This window comes from Penicillium soppii (genome assembly GCF_028829465.1).
Source record: "Penicillium soppii strain IBT 18220 chromosome Unknown utg000001l, whole genome shotgun sequence".
Taxonomy (NCBI): Eukaryota; Fungi; Ascomycota; class Eurotiomycetes; order Eurotiales; family Aspergillaceae; genus Penicillium; species Penicillium soppii.
Window position 1 is genome coordinate 1,618,446 of NW_026643231.1, and position 20,678 is coordinate 1,639,123.

A 20,678-nucleotide genomic window follows, 5' to 3' on the forward strand; every position below is an offset into this window, starting at 1 on the left:
AGCTGTTTTGACGAGCAACGAATGACATTTTCTCACACAGTTTCTAGTTTGGAAAAAGAAATGAATAATTTTTGAATCCATTGCGATCCGCCGTGTAATGTTACGTAGAAATTTGGTTTCAATTTCAGGACTTCAGGGTTAACATAGTCACCAACAAGGTAGAGTTACTTGTTTTTAAGCGCAAAAACCCACATTTTGTTGCGCCGCAACTCGGACTCCACAACCGCCGCGGCAGAACTCCGTCCTTGACCCCTGCGCATCATCGAAGTCCACAACCCGCCGACGCGGGGGTGCCTGAATTGCTACACCCCTTGGAAAAAGACAATAATGTCCCCAAGATCCCAATTTAGTTCATGCTCAGCGGCGGTGGCGCTGCTCTCTCTGACAGGCGCGCTGTGGCCAACCGGCGCACTTGCGGGGAGCAGCAATGGCAACAGCGAGGGATACAAGCTGAGAGAGGACATCCCAGTATCATGTTTGAATCGGACGCTGTGAGGCAATCCCCCAAACACATCTACAGCCCCATTGCTAACCGTATTCCTTTGACAGGGAAGGAGAACATGTAAGCCAGCGAGGCGCCAGACGCCCATGACACACAAACCACAACAGCATCGCTAACAGCAACGCGAACAGGTCACCGACAGTCTCGGCAAGCTCCAATACGTTCCATTCTACACTTGCAACGAGACATCTCGCCCGCTCTCCCTCCACTACGGCATCTCCGAAACAATAACCTGCACCATCCCCTCCCTCTCCGATGAGCTCTACCATCTCCTCGAATTCTACGTCCACTCAGACGTCCCCATGACCTGCCGCATCCCAACAGCACCGCTAACACCGTCTACCGCACACGCAGACAAAGCCAAAGACGAGAAGACAGGCGAAGCAGACTCTCTCTCCGCGCTGGCTGACAACGGCCCACCCTTTACACCGCTCACCATCGCGCTCCAGGGCACGCTGCAGCTGAGCCATCTGCACATCTGGACAGATATGAACGTCGTCATGCACAACATGGCTTCGGACGCGGCCGCAGAGCAGAAAACTAACAACGGGGCTCAGTCCGGGCAGCCTGGGTTCGTTGTTGGTGGGACTGCGTACTCGACTCCCGAGTTTGATAATACGGGAAAGATCGCCAAGCTCGATGAAGATGAGGAGCCGGTTGCTCTTGCGCAGGCTGCGCGTGAGCCTTGGACTGCGGGTCATGGTACCAAGGTTGTGCGCGGCGAACCGCTGACTTTCTCTTTCCATGTTGCGTGGTTGGAAGGCGGGGACAGTATTGGGTGGCCAGTGCGGCCGGCTACTGATTCTTGGTTGGCGTTGGCCACTGGGACTGGGAAGGGCTCTGGGTCTTTCTTTTCGAAATTGGTGTTCTTTGTTATGGCGGCCTCGGCTGGTGCTTTGGTTGCGCTGTATTGGGAGCGTAATGGTGGCCGTGGTCGTGCTGTTTGGCACGGGGATGGACTTTTGGGCGGCACTCCTGCTAGGGGAAAGAGTCCTGGTGTTACCTTTGGTAATGGTGGGAAGGCTAATGGGTATGGGGGATATGCTGGAGCTGGGACTGGGACTGGAAATGGTAACGGGGCTGGTGGTGGATATTCGTTCCCGAGTGGGAAAAGAGACTGAGTTGGCTTGGAAAGGTTTATATTTACGCCTAGGTATAAAGTGCCCTCTATGGCGCGTACAGTGTACCTAAACCCAGAGCCCTAAAATACTAGTGCTCTAAGTCTGTCCCGGTAATCTCATGACCGATACCTAACCGTGTTAATCAAATCCAATGCATTCCATATCTAATGCGAGAGCCAAATTCAACAAGAAAATCAAGTACCTAGATGATAATTGTACAAAGGAAAACACCAATTCTCAGGCCGCAACTCTGCCCCATTCCATCACCAGCATATATACACAAGCCGAGTAGCCAATCCCAAACGAAACAAACGAAACAGCATCAAACTACCAGCCCTGTGCCTGCATCCGCTGGATCTTCTGCACAGTCCCTTGGAACGAGAACTTGAAAAGCTTCTTCCAGCGAGCCATCTTCTTCTGCTTGCGAACCATACCCTTCCTGACGTGGAAGCGCTGCGCAGCAGCCTCCTGGCGAATTTTATTCTGTGCAATAGTAAGCTGCAGCTTGCGCAGAGCACCAGCAAGATCGGTGCCGCGCTCAGGCTCGACGTGGGCCTGTCGGCCGAGGGTAGGGCCGAGCTTCATTTCGACCTTGCGGACTGGAGGGAGCGTGCGAGACCGGTATCGAAGACCGCTCTGGGATCCGGTGCCGACGGCTCGGGAGAGGGAATCTGCGAAGATTCGGCGAGCGCCGGGGTTGGCCTGGGGCCGCTGGTTAAGGTCGAGCTTTTTAAGGATGTCGTCGAAGTCGGACGGCGGCGTGGTGGTTTCAGGTGTGCTTTCGGCTGTGGGTTTAGGTGGCGTTCTGTTTGGGAAGTTGGAGTTGTATCGCACGTTGGCGAGGGTGAATTGGGGGAGAGCTTGGGTTTGTTGCAGCCATGGTGTTGGTTTGGCGCGGAGGCCACGGGCCAGGAGGCGGACGTCCATTGTAGATGGACGAGCTTGTGTCAGGTTGGCAGGGTTGAAAGGTGGATTGGACTCTCTGTTGTATTTTTGAATTGAGGATTTGGTCTGGCGTGAGCCTGCAGGGTCAATCGGGGTGCTTGATCTTGCCGCGACGGAAAATCATCGTTCCCCAATTGGAAATGAAATTGTAGGTCACGTGGATCATGGTTCAAGGCACCTTTTCTACTCCGTAGAGTCCAAGAACATTGAAATATCTTGAACTTGCAAATTTCTCTCATTGTGCCTCTTAGGCTCTCCTGGATAAAAGTTAAAAACTTTTCGGTTTCAAAAAAACGATGTCTTCCATCTCAATTGCAACTCTCCCCCGCATGGGTCGCGATGCTCTAGCGGCCCTACTCTCAACTGGCGAGCCATCCAACCTAGCCATTGTTGATGTCAGAGACTCAGGTAAGAATCCATTTACTACAAAATAATTGAGATGATTTATTTAAAAATCCAAATAGACCACGTTGGCGGCCATATCCGCTCCTCAAACTGGGTTCCCAGCTCAACGCTAGATGTGCGCATGCCTGAGCTTATCCGCACTCTCAAAGACAAGAAAATGGTTGTCTTCCACTGTGCATTGAGCCAGCAGCGTGGTCCTTCTGCGGCTCTTCGCTATACGCGCCAGCGTGAAAGCACCCTTGGCGCGGAAGAGAGCCCAAAGCAGCAAGTTTTTGTGCTTGATGGTGGGTTTGTGGAGTGGCAGCAAAAGTATGGCAATGATACTCAGCTGACTGAGGCTTATGCTGCTGATGTCTGGGAGGAATATTGAGTTCGGTGCTCGAGATGAACCGCGCTTTGGTCTCTTTTGCGTCTGCATTTACTTTTTTATGTGATTTTATGAACTTGATATGAGATACCACTTAGATGCATTGATGAATTTCGTTGTTTCTAATTTTAGTTGGCTGAAGTATGAAGAACTTGAATAGACAGAGGAGTCCTCGTCTTCTGAAGCATAAATCGTAGCATGTCCAATGGATATTTCGTTCTTTAGTGTCGCATCCTGAACTTCATTCTAAAGGCATCGACTTTGACCTCATTTATCGGGTTTAAACAATGGAATCTCGACCTATGGTTTTCCACAGCCGTAGAATATTAACACGGAACCCTGTCAAAAAGGACCTGGTACTATAAGTTTGATATCTTCCACAGGCTCTAGGGATTTAAACAGCCGTCTGTACTAAACGGGGATGGATATAAAATGAAACACGATTAATCCAATAGCGAGGCAGCTCATGACTTGCGAATCGAAGGCAAAAAAATTTGGATCGATTAATCTTCAATTGCTCTTCTACCTCGTTATATTCTGGAAGGACTTGTTATAGAAATTTCGACCGAGAAACCCCTTCGCGGCCAAGTCCGGGCATGTAACTATGCAAATTGAAAGACCAGGCATCATCAATCGAAATACCACAGATCTAACTATTTCTCTCATCCTCCTCATCGTCTTTCTCTCTGGGGCTGAGTTCGATCGAGAACCCACAAAGTAAAGCCGTACATGCAAATCCCAACGCCAACCAAAATGCTCCATGAAGAGCGTTCAGATAGCAAGCATCTGTCAACTTACAGCTAAATCCATTCTTATTTTCAAACCGTTTAAGCCGGCCTTTGAATACGGCACCCGCAACAGACAACCCTACGGTCGCACCAACCGAGCGAAAGGCATACAGGGCGGAGGTAGCAGTGGCATGCGAGTCGTGCGAAACAGAATGCAGCATTGCAAGAAGCAACGTAGTCAGTCCTCCACCGACGCCGATCCCCTGACACACGAGATACAGCTCTGGTAGAATCCAAGGTGTGCTTTCCTTAGTTAACGAAAATCCGATCGTCGCAATGATCATAAACAACGGCGTGATGTACATGAAGACGCCGTATTTGCCAGTCATCCGAATAATGAGACCGATCAGGCATGAACCTGCTCCGGACGCGATAGGGTAGGGCAAAAGCCGGAAACCGACCTCGCTAGGGGAATGGCCCAGGGACCGCATATATAGCGGCACGTAATATAAAAGAATGTAGAACGACGAGGCAAGGAACCAAACCGTGAGACATGTGGCAACGACGCTGCGTCGACGGAAGAGCGACAGAGGAATGATAGGCTCCTTGGCCCAGCGCCATTCAATGAGAACAAATATCCCGAAAAGGGTGGCTCCGAGAGAAATGAGAACTATAAAACGAAGAGTGAGAATTTGATCACCCTCGTGGTTCAACCCGAGCAAAAGTGATACCAGGGATGCGACAAGGGTGATAGCGCCGGCAAAATCAACACGGCTGAGCATCTGGAGCAGGCCCTGGTTTCTATCCGCATGGTTCGGGACAAAAATGGCCACCAAAACGCAAGAGATAATGGGGATCGGGGCAATTCCAAGAAACGCCCATCGCCAGCCAAAGGCATCATTGACAGCGCCTCCAATCACTCCGCCTAGACCTATTCCCATCGTAAATACCACCGTAGACATGCCTTGCCATGTACCACGGCGCTTGAGAGGAATGTTGTCCGATACAATAAATGTAGCGATAGAAATGCAGCCCCCTCCTCCAATACCAGCGACCACTCGGGCCATGATAAGAACAGCCTTTGAGCGCGCGAAGCCACATATGGCATTCCCTATCATGAACATGCAAGCCGCGAAGCAAAAGCTGGCTCGCCGGCCAAAAATGTCGCTCAACTTCCCACTGAGGGGTTGAGTGACTGTGAGGCCAATGAGATATCCAGTTCCAAGCCATGAGATGATCGCCAAAGAGTTGAACTCATCTGCGATCGTGGACGAGAGTGTTGCGGTGATGGTCGTATCCGCGGCGGCCAGAAAAGTGGCGATCCAAGTAGAAAGTATTCCAGCCACAAATTTCGGCTGCACGCGTGCCTCCTGCCGCGGAAGGAGAGGGCTTTCTTCTGTCGCCATCGTGGCAGTATTGAACACGATTTGAAAGACTTGAATATTTCAAGCGTACGCAGCGGTGCGGGCCAGTCTCTCGCTTTTTAAGAGAGCCACCTGAGGGGTAGTCGATCAATGCAGGGGGCTCACCTTGCATGATATTGCTTGCAAGCGAATCTTCTCATCACCATATACCTGGTGTCAGCCAACGGAATGAACCCATGTAATTGCTAGGAAAAGTGATGCCAATTTCCAGGGTTCACAGAAGAAGAAAACAGATTTGAATGAAGCAACCATTTTAAGGCTATTGCCATTGGAAGTGCACGAAACTTTCACGGCCGCATAAACTCTTGTCTGCAGAGTTGCGGTTTATATTTGTATTAGCTGAACGATTATATAGCAATCCCCATTAGAGGTATAATAACCAGGCACATAACTTTACATTGAGATGCCACCTCCAAATCCAACAGGCCGTCTCTTTCCACCGTTCTCAGGAAGAATAGCCATGACCTTGTAGATCTGACCCATGGACCCGCCATTCTTCTCCACAAGACGCTTCCAGCCAGTCTCTAGCGTCTTTCTGTGCTCATCATCTGGCACTTTACGGAGGAGCTGGCGCATGCGCTCCTCAATACCCATAGCTCCTAGGAAATCACCCTGCTCAACAGGACCGTGAACCTCAACGCCATCACTACCTTCGATAGCAGCCTCAGCCAGCGAAGTGAAATCCACGTCCGCGCTGACATCCACCCGGCCTGGCTCTGAAAGCGGGGGCACCTTCTCGTGGCTCTTGATTCCGCGAAGCGAGTTAATGGGAATTGTTGACAATGTTCCATAGTCCATAATGAGAGCTGCGCCAGATGGTGTCTTTTTTTGGGATGGGGCGGGTGTGTTGGAAGGCGGATTCTTTTTCGAAGCAAGTGCGGAGGCAGAATCGCCACCAATCCGGCGTGCAAAGTCTGCAGCATAGATTCGGCTCTCTGGGCTGATTTCGATGGTCGAACCTGCCTGCGACTTGAGTGCTCGGTAGCGCTGGGAGATCTCTGGGATTACCAGAGATGAGGGCGTGGAAGCTTTGGCTTTAGTCAATTGGAACTCGGGTTCTCCTGCTATGTTCTCTTCAACGGCCTTCGGATTTAATGTGACCATCAACTCGCGCCACTGTGCGGTATTTGCGACCTTAGGCGGGGTGTGCAGTTCGGCTGGGCCGGTGGGGGTCATGATCTTCCTTGGCTCATTTGTCTGCTGGTTCTCTGGAGATGGAGGGACTGATTCAAATGCATGAATTGGAAGTGCATCGAAGAATTCATGTGCAAAAATGAAAGGCGTCTTGCCTTCCTCTGCATATCATCAATGTCTCTCGTCAATATCCGTCAAATCTATTTAGCGACCCTCGGGTTGATCACTCACCATGTGGCAGAAGACGAATATCCTCAACCCAGACGACAGGTACATCAAAGTACTTGCATTTACTCCGGTGACCGATATCAGTCTCTTCCATCGCAGCTTCCTCGCCACAAAGCAGTCGCTTCTGTACTTCCCTGAGCGTTCCACTAGCTTCGACAAGATAAATAGCTTCAACACTCGAGGAGAAGCTCTTGAAGTTTCGGAATGTCTATCCGATAACAAATCCTCTGGTCAGTTCACTGACTGTTCTATCCCCATTCTTCAGGGTTGACAAGCGCAATCGCAATCACTCACCCGCAGCATATCGTCCATCAAAGTACCCTTTCCTGGACCAACCTCCATCAATTGAACACCACTTCTGGTACGGCCCTGTGCCATCCATTCCGCGACAGTCCAAATACCAATCAACTCTCCAAAAACTTGTGAAATCTCAGGCGACGTGACGAAATCACCATTTTTGCCGAAAACGCCTCCGCCCTCGCCTCGTGTTGTATAATATCCACCATCGGGGGAGGTCAAGACTTGGCGCATGAATGCCGCAATTGGGACGGGACCGGTGACCTGAAGTCGGGAGGATTATTAGCAAATGTAGAATGAAGTAGGCAGATCTTGGTGCGTAACTACCTTCATGACGCTAGCCAGTTGTTTGGCTAGGGGTGTTGACCATTCTCGCTGTTCAAAGCTTGAGTTCCATCTTTTTTGGCATCTTGGAGCAGCTGGAAGGCGAGGTCTGCGGAGAAGATGCGAGGCTACGCGCCTGGCGGTTGGATTCATTTTTGGTTATTATCTTATTGTCGTCGCGATTTTTATTCACCGGAGTTGTCTCAAACAGATAAAACGACAAAATCGCAAGCCTAAATTGGCTTGCAACACAGAATGACCTGGGCCCAGCCAATTGTTCAAGTACACCAGATCGAGAGTTGATGTTTCTCTAAATCTCTCCGCAAAAGCTCCGCTACACGTGACCTTATCGTTATCGGTGTTTTCATCCACTAGTCCCAAAATGGGATAGTTCTAGTCATAGCCCTAAGTCGGAGTGACCTCTCCCCTTCTTTGTGTTATCTGCTAACGATTGCTAAAGATTTCCCAGATCCTGATTATCGGAAAAGGAAGAAAGATTGTTGATGTAAAAAAGGCAAAACCAAATATGGTTCATCTTCTGCTTCCTATCAACATCTAATCTATACTGCAGACGTCAACCCAGACTTGACTAATCGGAACCTACTTTAATAAGGAATTTCGTCCAAGCATACCGCAGAACTGCCATCACAACCTGCTATATCTGCGTGTTGCAAGCATCACCAAAGCACGCCCACCAGAAGAAAGGCATTTTCAAGCACAGCCAGCTTTTGCGAGTTCTGCCTTCCTTTCTGCCTTTTTGACCGCTCGATAACACAACGCACCTCTCTCTCTATTCCACGAAAAATATTTCATACCGCCTGCAACTTCGACTTTCCAGCCTTTCTGCTAGACTCAAGGGCAGCAGACAAGCCAAACTGGGATGCGATTCCATTGACACGGTGCGTGGCGTTCAAATTCTTGACCACCAGGATTTGGAAACAAGTAGCACTCCCTTGACGAGAAGCGATAACTGACCAGGCAAGAAAGAGTTCCCAAATCTGACATATGTTAGACCAATACGAACTTCACATTCAGGACAGCACTCACTCTAAACCACCGCTGACCATACTTAGCGTTGATAGTATGGATGTTGCCAAGCCAGTTACGATACCATCTCCAAAGTGTTCCAGAATAGTGAACCCCAACGGTATCAACACTATCGATTTCCATGTTTAGTCTTGCCTAAAATTTGATGCGCTTCTGGAACTCACCCTTTGATTTCGAATCCAGCTCGCTCCAATGATCTGACGTAATTCCAAAGAGGGGTGGAGGCGTCGGCACCACGGAAAATGTATTTATTCAAATACAAACCCCAGATAAAGTCCTCATACTGCCATGCTTGCCGGAGACCGGACAGCTGCACATACATGGCACCGTCATCTTTCAGCATATCATAGCATTGGCGGAAGAAGCCAGTCAATTTACGGATGCCAACATGCTCGCCCATTTCCAGCTGCGTGATCTTATCATACTTCATATGAGGAATGTCGCGGTAGTCCATGCAAAGAATACGGCTTTGGGATTCGGGGATACCGGCCTTTTGGAGAGCATCATTTCCCCATGCGGTCTGGTGGCGCGCAATAGTGAGGCCTGTCACATTTGCTCCATAGTTGAGGCTCGCGAACTTAGCCAATGTTCCCCACCCACAGCCGATGTCCAGCATAGTTTCCCCTTGTTTGAGTGCGAGCTTTTCGCATACAATCGCCATCTTGTTATCCTGCATTTCTTCCAGAGTCTCTTCCCGCTCTGTGTCAGAAATTATGCCGGAGGTGTAGATCATGCGAGGACCGAGGAACCAGGCATAGTGATCGTTGCCGCGGTCGTAGTTTGGACGGATCTGCTCTTCATCTTGGGACTTCGTATGGAACAAAACGTCCCTTGCAAAGGTTAGGAAAATGTATTTGAAGAGATCCCAGGTAAATCCGAAATGTGCCCAATCGTGCCGATATTCCAGGATGTCAAGACAATCTCCGTTGAAATCAACCGCGCCGTTCAGATACATTTCACAGAAGGTTTGCATGGGGATGCGGTTTCTTCCATGCCATTTGGCACGGTCTGCCTCGTTTTTGAACGTCACATAGTGTTCGATGGGTCGACCCGGCAATTTGACGTTGTCATTGGTGCGAGGACTAGAGGTTGATTTCCAGGCCCAGTAACCAATCAGAACAGGTAAGCTGGTAAGTAGGCCGAAGAAAATTGTCGTTTTCACACCTCCACCCAACCCGTAGGCCAGGAGAGCTGGAACTCCCACGAGAGCACCGATCAACAGGCGATTGGAAAAGCTCTCATTGCCAGCCCCTTCGGCCGGTAGAGGAGCATTGTGAATGGCTGGGGACTAGGGAGATTCAGCAATTTGTTCAATCAAGTGACGGTTCATTGAGAAACTGACATTTGTCAGTGGGATTTCACAGCTTTCATTTGTTCCGAAAGCTGAAGGCTTGGGTGCTGGAGTCTTTATAAAGTCAATGTCACTGTCAAGATTGACATTATTGATTTCTGTGGAGGCCATCCTAGCCACTTGTTGACAAGTGTTTTGCTACTATTGATAACAAACAAACTATTCGAAAATTTTTGAAGAGCTCAAACACAAGCCCCTTGTTTATTTCGTCATAGTGTCATACGAGACCTATTTATATCTTTAAGGGCTTGCTCGCTGCCCGCGGGCCCCTGGAGTGCAGATCCCTGCACTAAATAGATTGGTGGGTCTGGCTCGGGACCCGCGGACTCCGTTGAGACAGCACCTACTCAGATATACACATGTAGACCTGCGCAGAGAAACCAAACGACGGTCTAGAATAGCAAAGATGAGCGACGAGAGCCAAGCCATTAGACTTCAAGGCAGAGACAATAAGACTGTCCTCTTTCCTGAAAACTACTAGTCCTGGATCCTCCTCGTTTGTAGCCAGGTTAGTGTTCATATGCCCACCGAGGGTTGCAGTGAATATCGGTGAGTGCAGAGACGTTGAATGCGACTCTTTTAAAACCCAAGCAACTGGTAAAAAGTCGCAGCATATTAAGAAATGGCAAATCATTTCTCGAGAAGATAAGAAAACAAATAGAGTCAGCTGTGCCCTTTCAAAAACCTTTGTACCATAGCCTTTTTCTGGATCTTCCATAATGGCTCGGCCAGAGAAATCAATCTTTCACCAAATGACTCCATGATGTCTTCCATAGTTTCCTGGTTTTCTTCAATGTTATCCTCAGGCAGATTGACACCAAAATTCAGAACTGTGTATGTTCTCCATTTTCTTCTCATATCTTGTAGTAAATGATTAGCCCTCTCGCTTTGGGGGTCCACATTTTTGGCCACAAGATAGAATGAGCTCCGAAACGCATGGGTAGTTGTGGACTTAAATAGGGATATTTGAGAAAAGTTATCGAATGTCTCAAGAAGCCGTATGACATGAGGGCTGTAGGCTTGGTGTAAAAGCATAACCAAGGTCCCACCAGGCTTGATCCTTCGCAACGCGATAATAAGTTGTGCGGCACTGAGTCGGACAGCTTCCTTTTTGGACCCCTGCGCCCGTACGTGCGTGCGGAGAACCTGTCCGTCACAAAACACAAGATCAAACTTCTGCTCTTTAAAGGGTATATCATTGGAAAATGGGGATGGTTGTAGATTGCCTCCTTGAACTAAATCAGGAAAGCCGAGTTCCGCAGCAAGCATGGTAATGTCGGCAAACTGGATTTTAACCCGCTTATCTGTTTGCCAGCGTGGAAGAAGAACTTCATGTCCACCTTCGTTTATCGGTAGGCTGAGCCCAAACACTTTGGCATGAGAGTTGTACCTCAAGACAGTTGCGGAGTATCCTCCCGGTGCCATGCAGATATCGAGAGCCTGGAGATTTATAGTCTTGGAGGGAGGCAATATTATTTCTGTTTTGGCCTGCATCTGATTGCCAATCTTCGTCATCATCCAGAAGAAACCCTTTTTCTGCTTTTCATCAGGATCCGTGTCGTGTACATAGTGTTGATCTGCTTCACGGCTCGCCCAGACCTATCAAAGTTTCGTAGTCTGGTCAGGTTATCGAAAATTAAAGATCGAACTGAAGTTTGCTATCATCTTACCGATTCTTGGACCTTCATGAGCTCCTGAAATATCGTTGACCTAGCTTCCAAGAAGCCCTTCACCGTTGCATAGTCTTTATTTATTTGAGAAACAATTTCATCCTGGATCGTAGCCGTTGCTTCCATAATTGCGATTCTTCGGGAGAGAACTGCTGCAGGTGTGGACCAAAAAGATATGCCCAAACCATAGGGACTTGAAGGTATTATTAGTAGATGCGCCAGGGAAGTGACGTGTCAGGCGGGGTATATACATATATACATACCCGGCCCCCTAGTCTAACAACACCCCTACACATATGTAGCCTAATGCCGATCTTATGATTCAGTTCAGTAGCTTTTGTATGGGGTGCACATACTAAAGATACCGTGAGACAAGACTCACCAAAGTTTATACATCCTAGGTCGAACATCAGACATGAGGAAAATAAACGAAATGTGAAAGTACCTTGGTTATAGTTAAAAGAAAAGGTATGAATAGTACTAAAATATAGATAACTAGAAGGAGGGTAAATCACCATATGTTATAATATCTGGTGGGTATGTCTCGGGGCCCGCGGACGCCGTTGACATAGCGAATAGCCCATCACTTTTTTACCTGAAATTGGAATAAAATACTATACGAGTGGCCTGACTCGGCCTCCAGGAAGATATTGCATCTTTGACATTCTTATTGGCTTCAATTACTTCAGTCCGTCTTGGCAAGATTCTGTTCCAAATTTATATGCTTCTGCGTTTTCTATAAAGTCAACAAGAAGGAATCACAACTAACCCTCTTCACTTCTGCAAAAGATTACGCCTATACCCTTAAAATGGCGAGCCCGATTATGACTTCTCACAATTACTACCCGACTTCGATACAGTTGCCAGATTATGTTGCAAACGAAAGTTCAGTGCTTTCGTTGATCCTGCAATTTGGTATCCTGTGGGCAGCTGTTGTGGGTTTCTCTTTTACTCTCATATGCCGTATGCGGCCATCTTTGAGCCTGTCGGACCGAGTGGCTTTTACTTGGATGTGCTTGAGTATCGTTTCCCCTATCCTTTTGGACAAGGATCAAGAAATAAGTCCGCTAACGAGGACCAGCTGGATTCATCCACCTTTTCTTTGAAGCCCACTTCGTTCTCAACCATGCAGCACTCTCTGCTCGCCAGGGCTTGTTTGACCAGCTTTGGAAAGAATACTCCCTTTCTGATTCCCGATATCTGACATCCGATGCATTCTTGGTCAGCATGGAAGCAGTGACTGCGGTACGTGAAAGTATTCATTGATTTCCCGGGGAAAATGTCTGACAGGCTTCGGTTGTTCTAGTTTTGTTGGGGACCACTGGCCTTCCTCATCGCATATTGTATTGCGATAGAGCATCCCGTGCGACATGCTTTGCAGATCATCATATCTTTGGGCCAGGTCTACGGCGATGTGCTTTACTACGCCACGAGCTTGCTTGATATCTCATACTGTCGACCGGAAGGGTATTACTTCTGGTTTTATTACTTTTTCTTCAACTTTATCTGGATGGTAGTTGGATGCTGTACGTATGATTCATCTACACGTGAAATTGCCGCTAATGGAGCCCAGACTATGTGAAACAAAGTGCTACCGAAATTTGGAAGGCTTTCGAAAAGCTTCAGAGCCTCAGTGTGTTGCAGAAGACGAAATGAACACATGCATAGAACACTGAGGATTTGGAGGTAAATTCCACCCAAGGAAGCATAGAAGTGCCCCTTGGAAGTCAACGGGAAACCATTTTGGTAAATTTGAAGGCCGCCAAAATTTTAAGGTCTATATGCCTTTTAAATATGTCATCCTTGCTTGATTCTTTCATATAAGTTGATTGGAGATGATATTGGAGATCCATTAATGGAACGGGAGATTGCTTCTGCTGCAGCTCATAGAGTTGGAGAGATAGACGAAATTGTAGACAAGATCTTGTTCCTCATTTCTCCAAATAATGAGCTTCATTTATGGAACTGGTTTAATGGTTTACGGAGGGTACAGCTTATGAGCTGTGGATACCTGTGTACTTTGATCTTTGAATGACAATGCTAGCATACAACGATCTCTCGCTAGTCAATAAGAACTCGTGGCGTTTTCATAAGATTCTCCAAACTTTCCTGCTGTGATATCGTCGTAGAGGAATAATTTTCCACTCACCCATTTATCAAAGGAACAAGAGCCAATTATAGATGGTGCATATCATTCGATGGCCATGAAAACCCGTGGGCGCAACATGTCACCTCTACCATGATGTCAGCGCTACGGCAATTTAAAGTCACACAATTATACCTTCACGACGAGAAGGGCGTAATTAAAGGATTCTAAGAACATCTATCATTCTAGGTACCTTCAACAACTTTCGTACCAAATTTTGGCAATGGACCAACGCTATTATACGCTTGCTGAAGGTAATCCAAAGTCATGAAACTACAATGAGTTTGACCTAAAAAAAATTCACCCAGGATGTCCATACCCGAGTGCCTCCACGTCCGTGCAGTTTCGAAATAATGGTGGCGGCGGCCCTGGCTTGTTGCAGGATATTCAGCTCATTGAAACCCTGGCTCACTTTGCAAGAGAGAGAATCCCCGAGAGGTAAGTCATCCATTTTGTCACAGGAATTTGGTTCAAATTAATGTCTTTCTCTCGACAGAGTTGTCCACGCCAAAGCTGCTGGGTAAGTGTGTAAGAAAAACCCCAATGGAAGAGTTTCCGACTAATGGTTCTCTCAGAGCTTTTGGTGAATTCACAGTCACCGATGACTGCTCGGACATAACATCCGCGAGCTTCCTGAGCAAAGTAGACAAAAAGACACCGTTCCTGTTGCGCATTTCTACCGTTGGAGGAGAAGCTGGATCGGCAGATAGTTCGCGCGACGTGCATGGCTGGGCTATGAAGCTCTTCACAGATGAAGGAAACCTAGACTGGGTGTTCAATAACACGGTTTGCAGGCCTCTGTCCTATGATCTGATTAAGACAACTGACAGTTGACAAGCCTGTATTCTTTATCAGAGATCCAATCAAGTTCCCATCTTTGAACAGATCGCACAAGCGACACCCTCAGACTCATCTTCCTGATCCAAATATGGTAGGTTGTGCAAGTTTTTATCCATAGATCATCGTATCAATACTAATTGCATCTAGTTCTGGGAGTATGCACATTCCAGGCAAACCAGTACATCTGGCAAAGACTGATCAAACTCCTTTCTACCAATTAGTTTTCACGTCGGAAATCCTGAGAGTTTCCACGAACTGATGCACTTCTTCAGCGATAGAGGCACACCAGCATCTCTTCGGCATATGAATGCTTACAGCGGTCACACGTACAAGTTTACCAAAGAAGTGAGTCGGCAGCGCCTTCGCTTTATTCCAGATTTCTAACAGCCATCACTACTACAAGGATGGGTCATTCAACTATGTCAAAATCCAAATGAAAACCAGCGTCAAAAACCTGACCAAGGAGGAGTCTGTCAATATCGCCGGAGAGAACCCTGACTTCTTATTACAGGATCTTTTTGAAGCCATTGAAAAGGGCGACTACCCGACTTGGACTGTGTATGTCCAAGTTATGAGCCCCGAACAAGCGGAAAACTATAGATGGAACATCTTTGACATGACAAAAGTCTGGCCGCATAAGGATTTCCCGCTGAGACGTATTGGAAGCATAACGCTGGATCGTAACGTCAGTTTCCACCAGATCGAACGCCGTCATTGCATAACATTCGTGCAAAGTTGCTAACAGGTCATTGGAATCCATAGCCGCTTAACTACTTCACTGATATCGAGCAAGCTGCTTTCTCGCCGTCTACCATGGTGCCTGGTTTTGCTCCGTCCGCTGATCCAGGTTAGTATAAGAGCACAAGATACAAACGCCGCACCTAACGAAAAGTTAACACACATGTCCTAGTTCTCCAAGCAAGACTATTTTCCTACCCAGATGCAGCCCGGTATCGACTAGGAGTAAACTACCAGCAGCTCCCCACAAACGCCCCGAAAGCACCCGTATACTGTCCATTCCAGCGTGACGGCCTCATGAATTTTTCAAACGACTACGGCGCAGATCCAAACTACGTCGGCTCCTCACTCCAGCCAACCAAGTTCTACCAAGACGTCAAAGGTGTCAAGGCAAGCGCCCTGAGCACGTTCACGGAGCACGAGAAATGGACAGGGGAGGTATGCACTTTCCAATCGCATGTCACAGACGAGGATTTTGTCCAGCCCGCTGCTCTGTGGGACGTTATTGGGCGAGAGGCTGGTCATCAGCAGAGATTCTTCGGGAATGTTGCTATTCACCTTTGTCAGGTGAAGCACCCTTCGCTTCGTCAGGCTGTTTACGGTGGGTGCTATGGTGATATCAATGGGTGGAGGGTTTTGTATATGAATTGCAGGCTGACTTGTGCTAGATCTCTTCTCGCGTGTCAATCCGGATTTGGGAGCTGGTGTCAAGAAAGAAACCGAGGCTTTGGTATCTCACTAAACCAATCAGATATCTCATTGCTTTGTTGACCGAGTAGTGTATTTTCAAATGAAGTTATTTGTGTCCTGAACTTGATGAGATCTGTGTACGTTTCTCGATTTTGTTTGTAATAGGATTAATGGAAATAAGTTCTGCTCGGTTGCTCTGCTGACTGCTTTGAATAGTTGGCGGAGCTCGAGCTGCGGGCGATTTCGCCTTCGAATTCGTCGACTGGGTTCAGCTCGGTGGTGTGGACGTTTATGCCTAGTTCTTCGAGGGTCTTGGCTAGTCCGTAGGTTTGGATTCGATGGGGCCCATTGCCGACGCGGTTATTGCTCCGGATGATACGCAAAAGAATCTCAACGCACTTGCTCAATATCATACATTTCATCAGAGAACATATCGAATTCTCTCAAACCATCTCGCATAGTAACACTGGTTAATCCCAAATATCGTTCCTCGCATAGACCTCATCGGCGTCCCCTGCGTTGGTTGTTCTTCTTCTGGGTGTTCTGCGCTGGTGCATCAACCACCATTTCATCGCTATAGAGACCAGAGTGCGCGTTTTTCGATGTCTGTGCCAGCAGGTCGTCTTGACCTTGGCCGCGGCGAGCCCGGACGCGCTCCCGATCAGCTTGTGCTCGGAGTTTGGTGAAGTGATCTTGGTTCTTGGGCTGAGCCGGGGTGTTTGCTGATTTGAGGTTCATGGTGAGGATTCGTCCGTCGGCCTAGAGAGTGCACGTCAGCATCCATCTGTTCTGCCTATCAAAAGAGGCATCACTTACCCGCTGGTTGTGGTAGTTGGCGACGACCAACTCAGCCGCCGATTTCTCCGCATATGCAAATTCCGCAACGACGTTCGGGCTGCTCGCAATTATTCGACAGCTGAGCATGGGCCCCGTCACTGGCTCCAGGGCGGATTGAATATCGGCAGCCGTTGTTCCAGGTGCAAAGTTTTGTCCAACAACGACGAATGGCCCCGAAGCGCCCTTGATGGAGATGTTGTTACGGGTGTTGCCACCCGGAGCAGAGGCGCGTGGCTGGGCAATCACATTCCCATTGTCTGACTGAAGAGCTTTCCAGACCTGATCTGGATTGATGCGATCCTTCTTTCCATTGTTTCCGCGCGATCGGCCATTGGTGACGGGTGCTGGCTTGGTGGGCTTCGCGGTCGCAGACACAGAACGCTGCAGGTTGAAGACGAGAGGTGAGTCGACAATTTCCTTCAATGCGGATATATCCACTGTCGCATACTGGGGTCGTTCATACCTTGGCTACTCCGATCCTGCTTGCTAAACTGCCGGGCTTCGCGGTCTGTGTTTTGTCCTGTCCTTTCCTGCCGGCGCCTGAGCCAGATCCGGGAGCGCTCGACCTGCGGTTCTTTCCTAGGAGTTGGTTTGCAAGATCTTCTTGCTTCTTCTTTTGGCGATCTGGATGTGGAAGAGAAAATAATCAGGTTTGACCACATGGGTTGGAGCGCCGGGTCTTACCAGCCTGGATGATAGAATCAAATGAAATGGACTTGGATTTGGATTTTTCGTTGGCCATGGTGAGATGTCAAATTGAATGTGAGGAGGTGAGGGGAAATTTCGAATGAGAAAAGTAATGAATCAGTCACAATAAGTCAATACGTGACTGGAGCAGAAGAATTGCGGAGGGCTGAAGGGGGAAAAGAAGGCCGTAGCTCGGAGGTCGGAGATCGGATCAGAGTTGAGGCTGAGCTGATTGTATCACCGCCCTAGTAGGGAGTATATCGACCACATCTATATATATTTTTTTGGTTGAATTGAATGAATGGAATTATTCAATATGTCAATTGAAAGCTCTTGAATGTTGTGGCGCATTCTATTTAATCGATTGAAACTGTGCTCGCTATTTTTGAACTTGAGGTTGAAACATTCAATAAAAAGCAGACTATAAAACCGACACTTAGTATAAAGCTGATTGAGATGAGCGTATGTATCTCTCACCTTGGACATATAAGAGCTATGAGCATACATATTCATGTATGTATGCCATAGAGGAGATGGAATATCTTAGATTGTTTATATAGTACATCTTGATGTTGATATCTCGATGTATATGGATAACGGAAAGAACGACCATCATGTACTGAGTAGGTCACGCGCCTTCGACTTCGCATTTGCTTCTTGTTTAACTGCCTTTGCTTTGAACCTCGTGGAGCTTTTGTTTTTCTTTTGGATATCTTGGTTTGCTTCCAACTCACTAGTCTAAACATGGATTGCACAGAAAAGACAGACACTGGCACGCGTCGCCAACCATTTCCATTATCTCTGATCTTTCATCAGAAGAAAGACAGAACTAGGTAACTTCATAAGCAAGCATGAAAGAAATATTCTGCTGATTCAGAGTGAAGCTGCCTCCCAAATCCAAATGAGCCAACATGCCAGGAAAAGGCACATTACCCAGTTTTCAACCCTCGAGACCCTCGTCACAATCCTGATGCTTTAATTTTCCCTTGGCGTCGTCAAGAGCCGTCCAGTTCTTCCTCAGAGTCGCATAGACCAATCAACTGGGTTTCTAGCATCTCAAAACGTTCTTTCCACCGTGCAAGGTCAGGACTATTGGCGTTGAGAGCAGGTATCCTTCACCGATCTACTGTTGGAAATGAATTTGGAATGACTTCAGATTCCCCAAGTTTTATGAGCCCTGCCGATCTCAGGCGTGAAAGAAAAGGACGGTATCGCTCATCGGGGAACTATACTTCGACTACACAAGAGGACTTGCATTTTGGCATTGAGATGTACCGAATGGGCGCTCCGCCCCCATGGCCGATTAATGACACACACACTCTGTCTACTTTCTCACTAACAAATAATAACCGTGTGCCTAACAAGCCGGGAAGCCCTAGCAGACTTTCTGCAATTATAAGTGCCTCTGAGATGGAGAACTCAATCGACCATGCCAGCACACAGGATCATATTCTTTCTCAATTGTCTCAGGGAGCAGAGCCAGCTACAGAAATCACTACCTTGAACCTACGTTCGGACAGCCATGTTGCTCCTACCACTTCCGAATCGACAGACCGCAATTTGATGGAATCTCCCATGGGCAATCCAACCTCTACTGCTCTACAAGACGTTGATTTCGCAGATCCCCAATCTGTTTGGGCAGAACCCAGCGGGGGACACATTCACAAATCAGCTCCTTTAACTTCTTCGCCTGGAGTTCGAAGTCTACACAGTTCGGAGTCAGGTCGCAATCGACATTCAGAGCAAGGTCAACAACGAGAATCACAGAGACGCAACTCTTCTGCGCTCCCCCAAACAATCTCAAGGTCCCACAGATCCCATAATATCACAAACACCACCGATGATGAAATCTCGGAAACCTCTGCTGAAGTTTCATTCGCCTTTCCGGGTATCTATCAAGAGGTAATGGAACAGTGGGCGAGGGAGAGACGAGAGAGACAAGACGGAACGACACGGGCTCCTCGAGTAAAAGAGCAGCCTGACTGCATTGTTCTTCGGGAAGCATCGTACAGCGACCCCCCTTCTTACCATGAAGCAGTGGAATCCTATGGATATGGTGGGCATATTATTGGCACAAACCACTCAGAGATCTCGGATAATCAACACCTTGCAGCCCATGACATGCTGGATACGGACGAGGAGCAGCCGCTGATTAGATCTACTTCAGCCGATGCCGAGATATATGATGTTCACTTTGACGAGAAATCCTCCCATTCTGAGGTATCAGTGGCAGATGAATCAAAATCTGAGGTCGAACACCTGTCAGATATTGGCATGCCCCCGCTATCTGTAAGTACCACAACAAGTTTGGTAGACAGACTTGTTGATTTCTGACTGACCTATCAGCATATTGAGCAACCCGACATGCAACCCAATCTCAGGGACTATGGAACGTTTTCTTTTACTCGCCAAGCGGCGACCATGCCTGTACGGACTTCCTTTGAATATTCAGAACGTGGCACCGTTGAATATCTATGCAATAATCATCAAAACCCGTTTTATTCGCCCGACGACTCCACCTCTCCAGGGATTATCTCACCAGAGATTCCATCAACAGAAAGGACCTCAGTCACACCGAGATCGACTATAATTTGGTCTCCGGTCGAATCTGACATTCTTTTCCCAATTCCAGTGACCGAGCAAAACGAATACTTCTTTGCGGATGGCAAGACCAGCGGCCAATACCCAGACCAAGGAAACCAGCCAGTCAAAATGACACCGCATATCAGCGATGATGGCCATATGAACAACCAAAGCCCATATCCGATTGTAGATCAGAGGACTCAAGGTTTAAACAACTTGATTTCTCCGGGCATGCTTTCCCGGGAGATACCTTCCAATAGTATTGATCAGGCCGTGATGAGTTTTGAGGACGATTTTACAGACGATGAGTTTTACCCAGGAGTGGGTGCGCCACAGGGACAGTTTCAGTGATTGTAAATCGAGATTTGGCCTTCGAGGGCTGTTCGCCCGGACTTCCCGTTTTGAACTGCGCTTTTGGTTGGAAGTGATCAAACTTGCTGTTCATATTCTCCGCGGAGCTAATGCTTGAAATAATTGTATTTTTATGGACCCTGTCTGGAGCTAGGTTGCGTTAAGTGGCTTTCAGTATTAATTCATTTTCTTGTAACAGTTTCTCATCCCTTCAGCTTCTCATTGAGGCGTGTTTTAACGTCGTGAGGGGATTCTTTGGGTCT

At 47.9% G+C, this 20,678-nt stretch overlaps 11 protein-coding genes across 11 annotated transcripts; 5 read left to right on the plus strand and 6 right to left on the minus strand.

Moving 5' to 3' along the window:
- Positions 1-327: 327 nt before the first annotated feature.
- Positions 328-1,623, plus strand: N7529_000620 (uncharacterized protein; the record flags this gene model as incomplete). Its single annotated transcript, XM_057236151.1, has 2 exons — positions 328-468; positions 622-1,623. The coding sequence occupies 2 exons, from the start codon at positions 328-330 to the stop codon at positions 1,621-1,623; spliced, it is 1,143 nt and encodes a 380-aa protein (XP_057102954.1).
- Positions 1,624-1,950: 327 nt separating this feature from the next.
- On the minus strand, positions 1,951-2,550 carry N7529_000621 (mitochondrial 37S ribosomal protein bS21m; the record flags this gene model as incomplete). The annotated part of the gene is made up of 1 exon (XM_057236152.1): positions 1,951-2,550. One exon carries the CDS (start codon positions 2,548-2,550, stop codon positions 1,951-1,953), a length of 600 nt encoding a protein of 199 aa, XP_057102955.1.
- A 314-nt stretch (positions 2,551-2,864) lies between these two features.
- N7529_000622 (phosphatase YCH1) lies at positions 2,865-3,343 on the plus strand (the record flags this gene model as incomplete). Its single annotated transcript, XM_057236153.1, has 2 exons — positions 2,865-2,976; positions 3,033-3,343. 2 exons carry the CDS (start codon positions 2,865-2,867, stop codon positions 3,341-3,343), a joined length of 423 nt encoding a protein of 140 aa, XP_057102956.1.
- A 646-nt stretch (positions 3,344-3,989) lies between these two features.
- Positions 3,990-5,474, minus strand: N7529_000623 (Major facilitator superfamily domain general substrate transporter; the record flags this gene model as incomplete). Its single annotated transcript, XM_057236154.1, has 1 exon — positions 3,990-5,474. The coding sequence occupies one exon, from the start codon at positions 5,472-5,474 to the stop codon at positions 3,990-3,992; it is 1,485 nt and encodes a 494-aa protein (XP_057102957.1).
- Positions 5,475-5,885: 411 nt separating this feature from the next.
- Positions 5,886-7,628, minus strand: N7529_000624 (S-adenosyl-L-methionine-dependent methyltransferase MidA; the record flags this gene model as incomplete). Its single annotated transcript, XM_057236155.1, has 4 exons — positions 5,886-6,787; positions 6,858-7,062; positions 7,149-7,415; positions 7,479-7,628. 4 exons carry the CDS (start codon positions 7,626-7,628, stop codon positions 5,886-5,888), a joined length of 1,524 nt encoding a protein of 507 aa, XP_057102958.1.
- A 656-nt stretch (positions 7,629-8,284) lies between these two features.
- On the minus strand, positions 8,285-9,984 carry N7529_000625 (uncharacterized protein; the record flags this gene model as incomplete). Its single annotated transcript, XM_057236156.1, has 4 exons — positions 8,285-8,473; positions 8,523-8,631; positions 8,687-9,810; positions 9,865-9,984. The coding sequence occupies 4 exons, from the start codon at positions 9,982-9,984 to the stop codon at positions 8,285-8,287; spliced, it is 1,542 nt and encodes a 513-aa protein (XP_057102959.1).
- Positions 9,985-10,536: 552 nt separating this feature from the next.
- N7529_000626 (uncharacterized protein) lies at positions 10,537-11,669 on the minus strand (the record flags this gene model as incomplete). The annotated part of the gene is made up of 2 exons (XM_057236157.1): positions 10,537-11,472; positions 11,544-11,669. 2 exons carry the CDS (start codon positions 11,667-11,669, stop codon positions 10,537-10,539), a joined length of 1,062 nt encoding a protein of 353 aa, XP_057102960.1.
- Positions 11,670-12,352: 683 nt separating this feature from the next.
- On the plus strand, positions 12,353-13,199 carry N7529_000627 (EXPERA domain-containing protein; the record flags this gene model as incomplete). The annotated part of the gene is given in 4 exon segments (XM_057236158.1): positions 12,353-12,605; positions 12,625-12,788; positions 12,850-13,069; positions 13,117-13,199. 4 exon segments carry the CDS (start codon positions 12,353-12,355, stop codon positions 13,197-13,199), a joined length of 720 nt encoding a protein of 239 aa, XP_057102961.1.
- A 713-nt stretch (positions 13,200-13,912) lies between these two features.
- N7529_000628 (catalase) lies at positions 13,913-16,009 on the plus strand (the record flags this gene model as incomplete). The annotated part of the gene is made up of 11 exons (XM_057236159.1): positions 13,913-13,943; positions 13,998-14,127; positions 14,186-14,209; positions 14,265-14,475; positions 14,528-14,620; positions 14,677-14,684; positions 14,751-14,874; positions 14,933-15,214; positions 15,292-15,376; positions 15,440-15,868; positions 15,936-16,009. The coding sequence occupies 11 exons, from the start codon at positions 13,913-13,915 to the stop codon at positions 16,007-16,009; spliced, it is 1,491 nt and encodes a 496-aa protein (XP_057102962.1).
- A 449-nt stretch (positions 16,010-16,458) lies between these two features.
- Positions 16,459-17,536, minus strand: N7529_000629 (RNA recognition motif domain-containing protein; the record flags this gene model as incomplete). Its single annotated transcript, XM_057236160.1, has 4 exons — positions 16,459-16,716; positions 16,774-17,175; positions 17,258-17,418; positions 17,479-17,536. The coding sequence occupies 4 exons, from the start codon at positions 17,534-17,536 to the stop codon at positions 16,459-16,461; spliced, it is 879 nt and encodes a 292-aa protein (XP_057102963.1).
- A 1,355-nt stretch (positions 17,537-18,891) lies between these two features.
- N7529_000630 (uncharacterized protein) lies at positions 18,892-20,415 on the plus strand (the record flags this gene model as incomplete). Its single annotated transcript, XM_057236161.1, has 2 exons — positions 18,892-19,770; positions 19,837-20,415. 2 exons carry the CDS (start codon positions 18,892-18,894, stop codon positions 20,413-20,415), a joined length of 1,458 nt encoding a protein of 485 aa, XP_057102964.1.
- Positions 20,416-20,678: the final 263 nt, after the last annotated feature.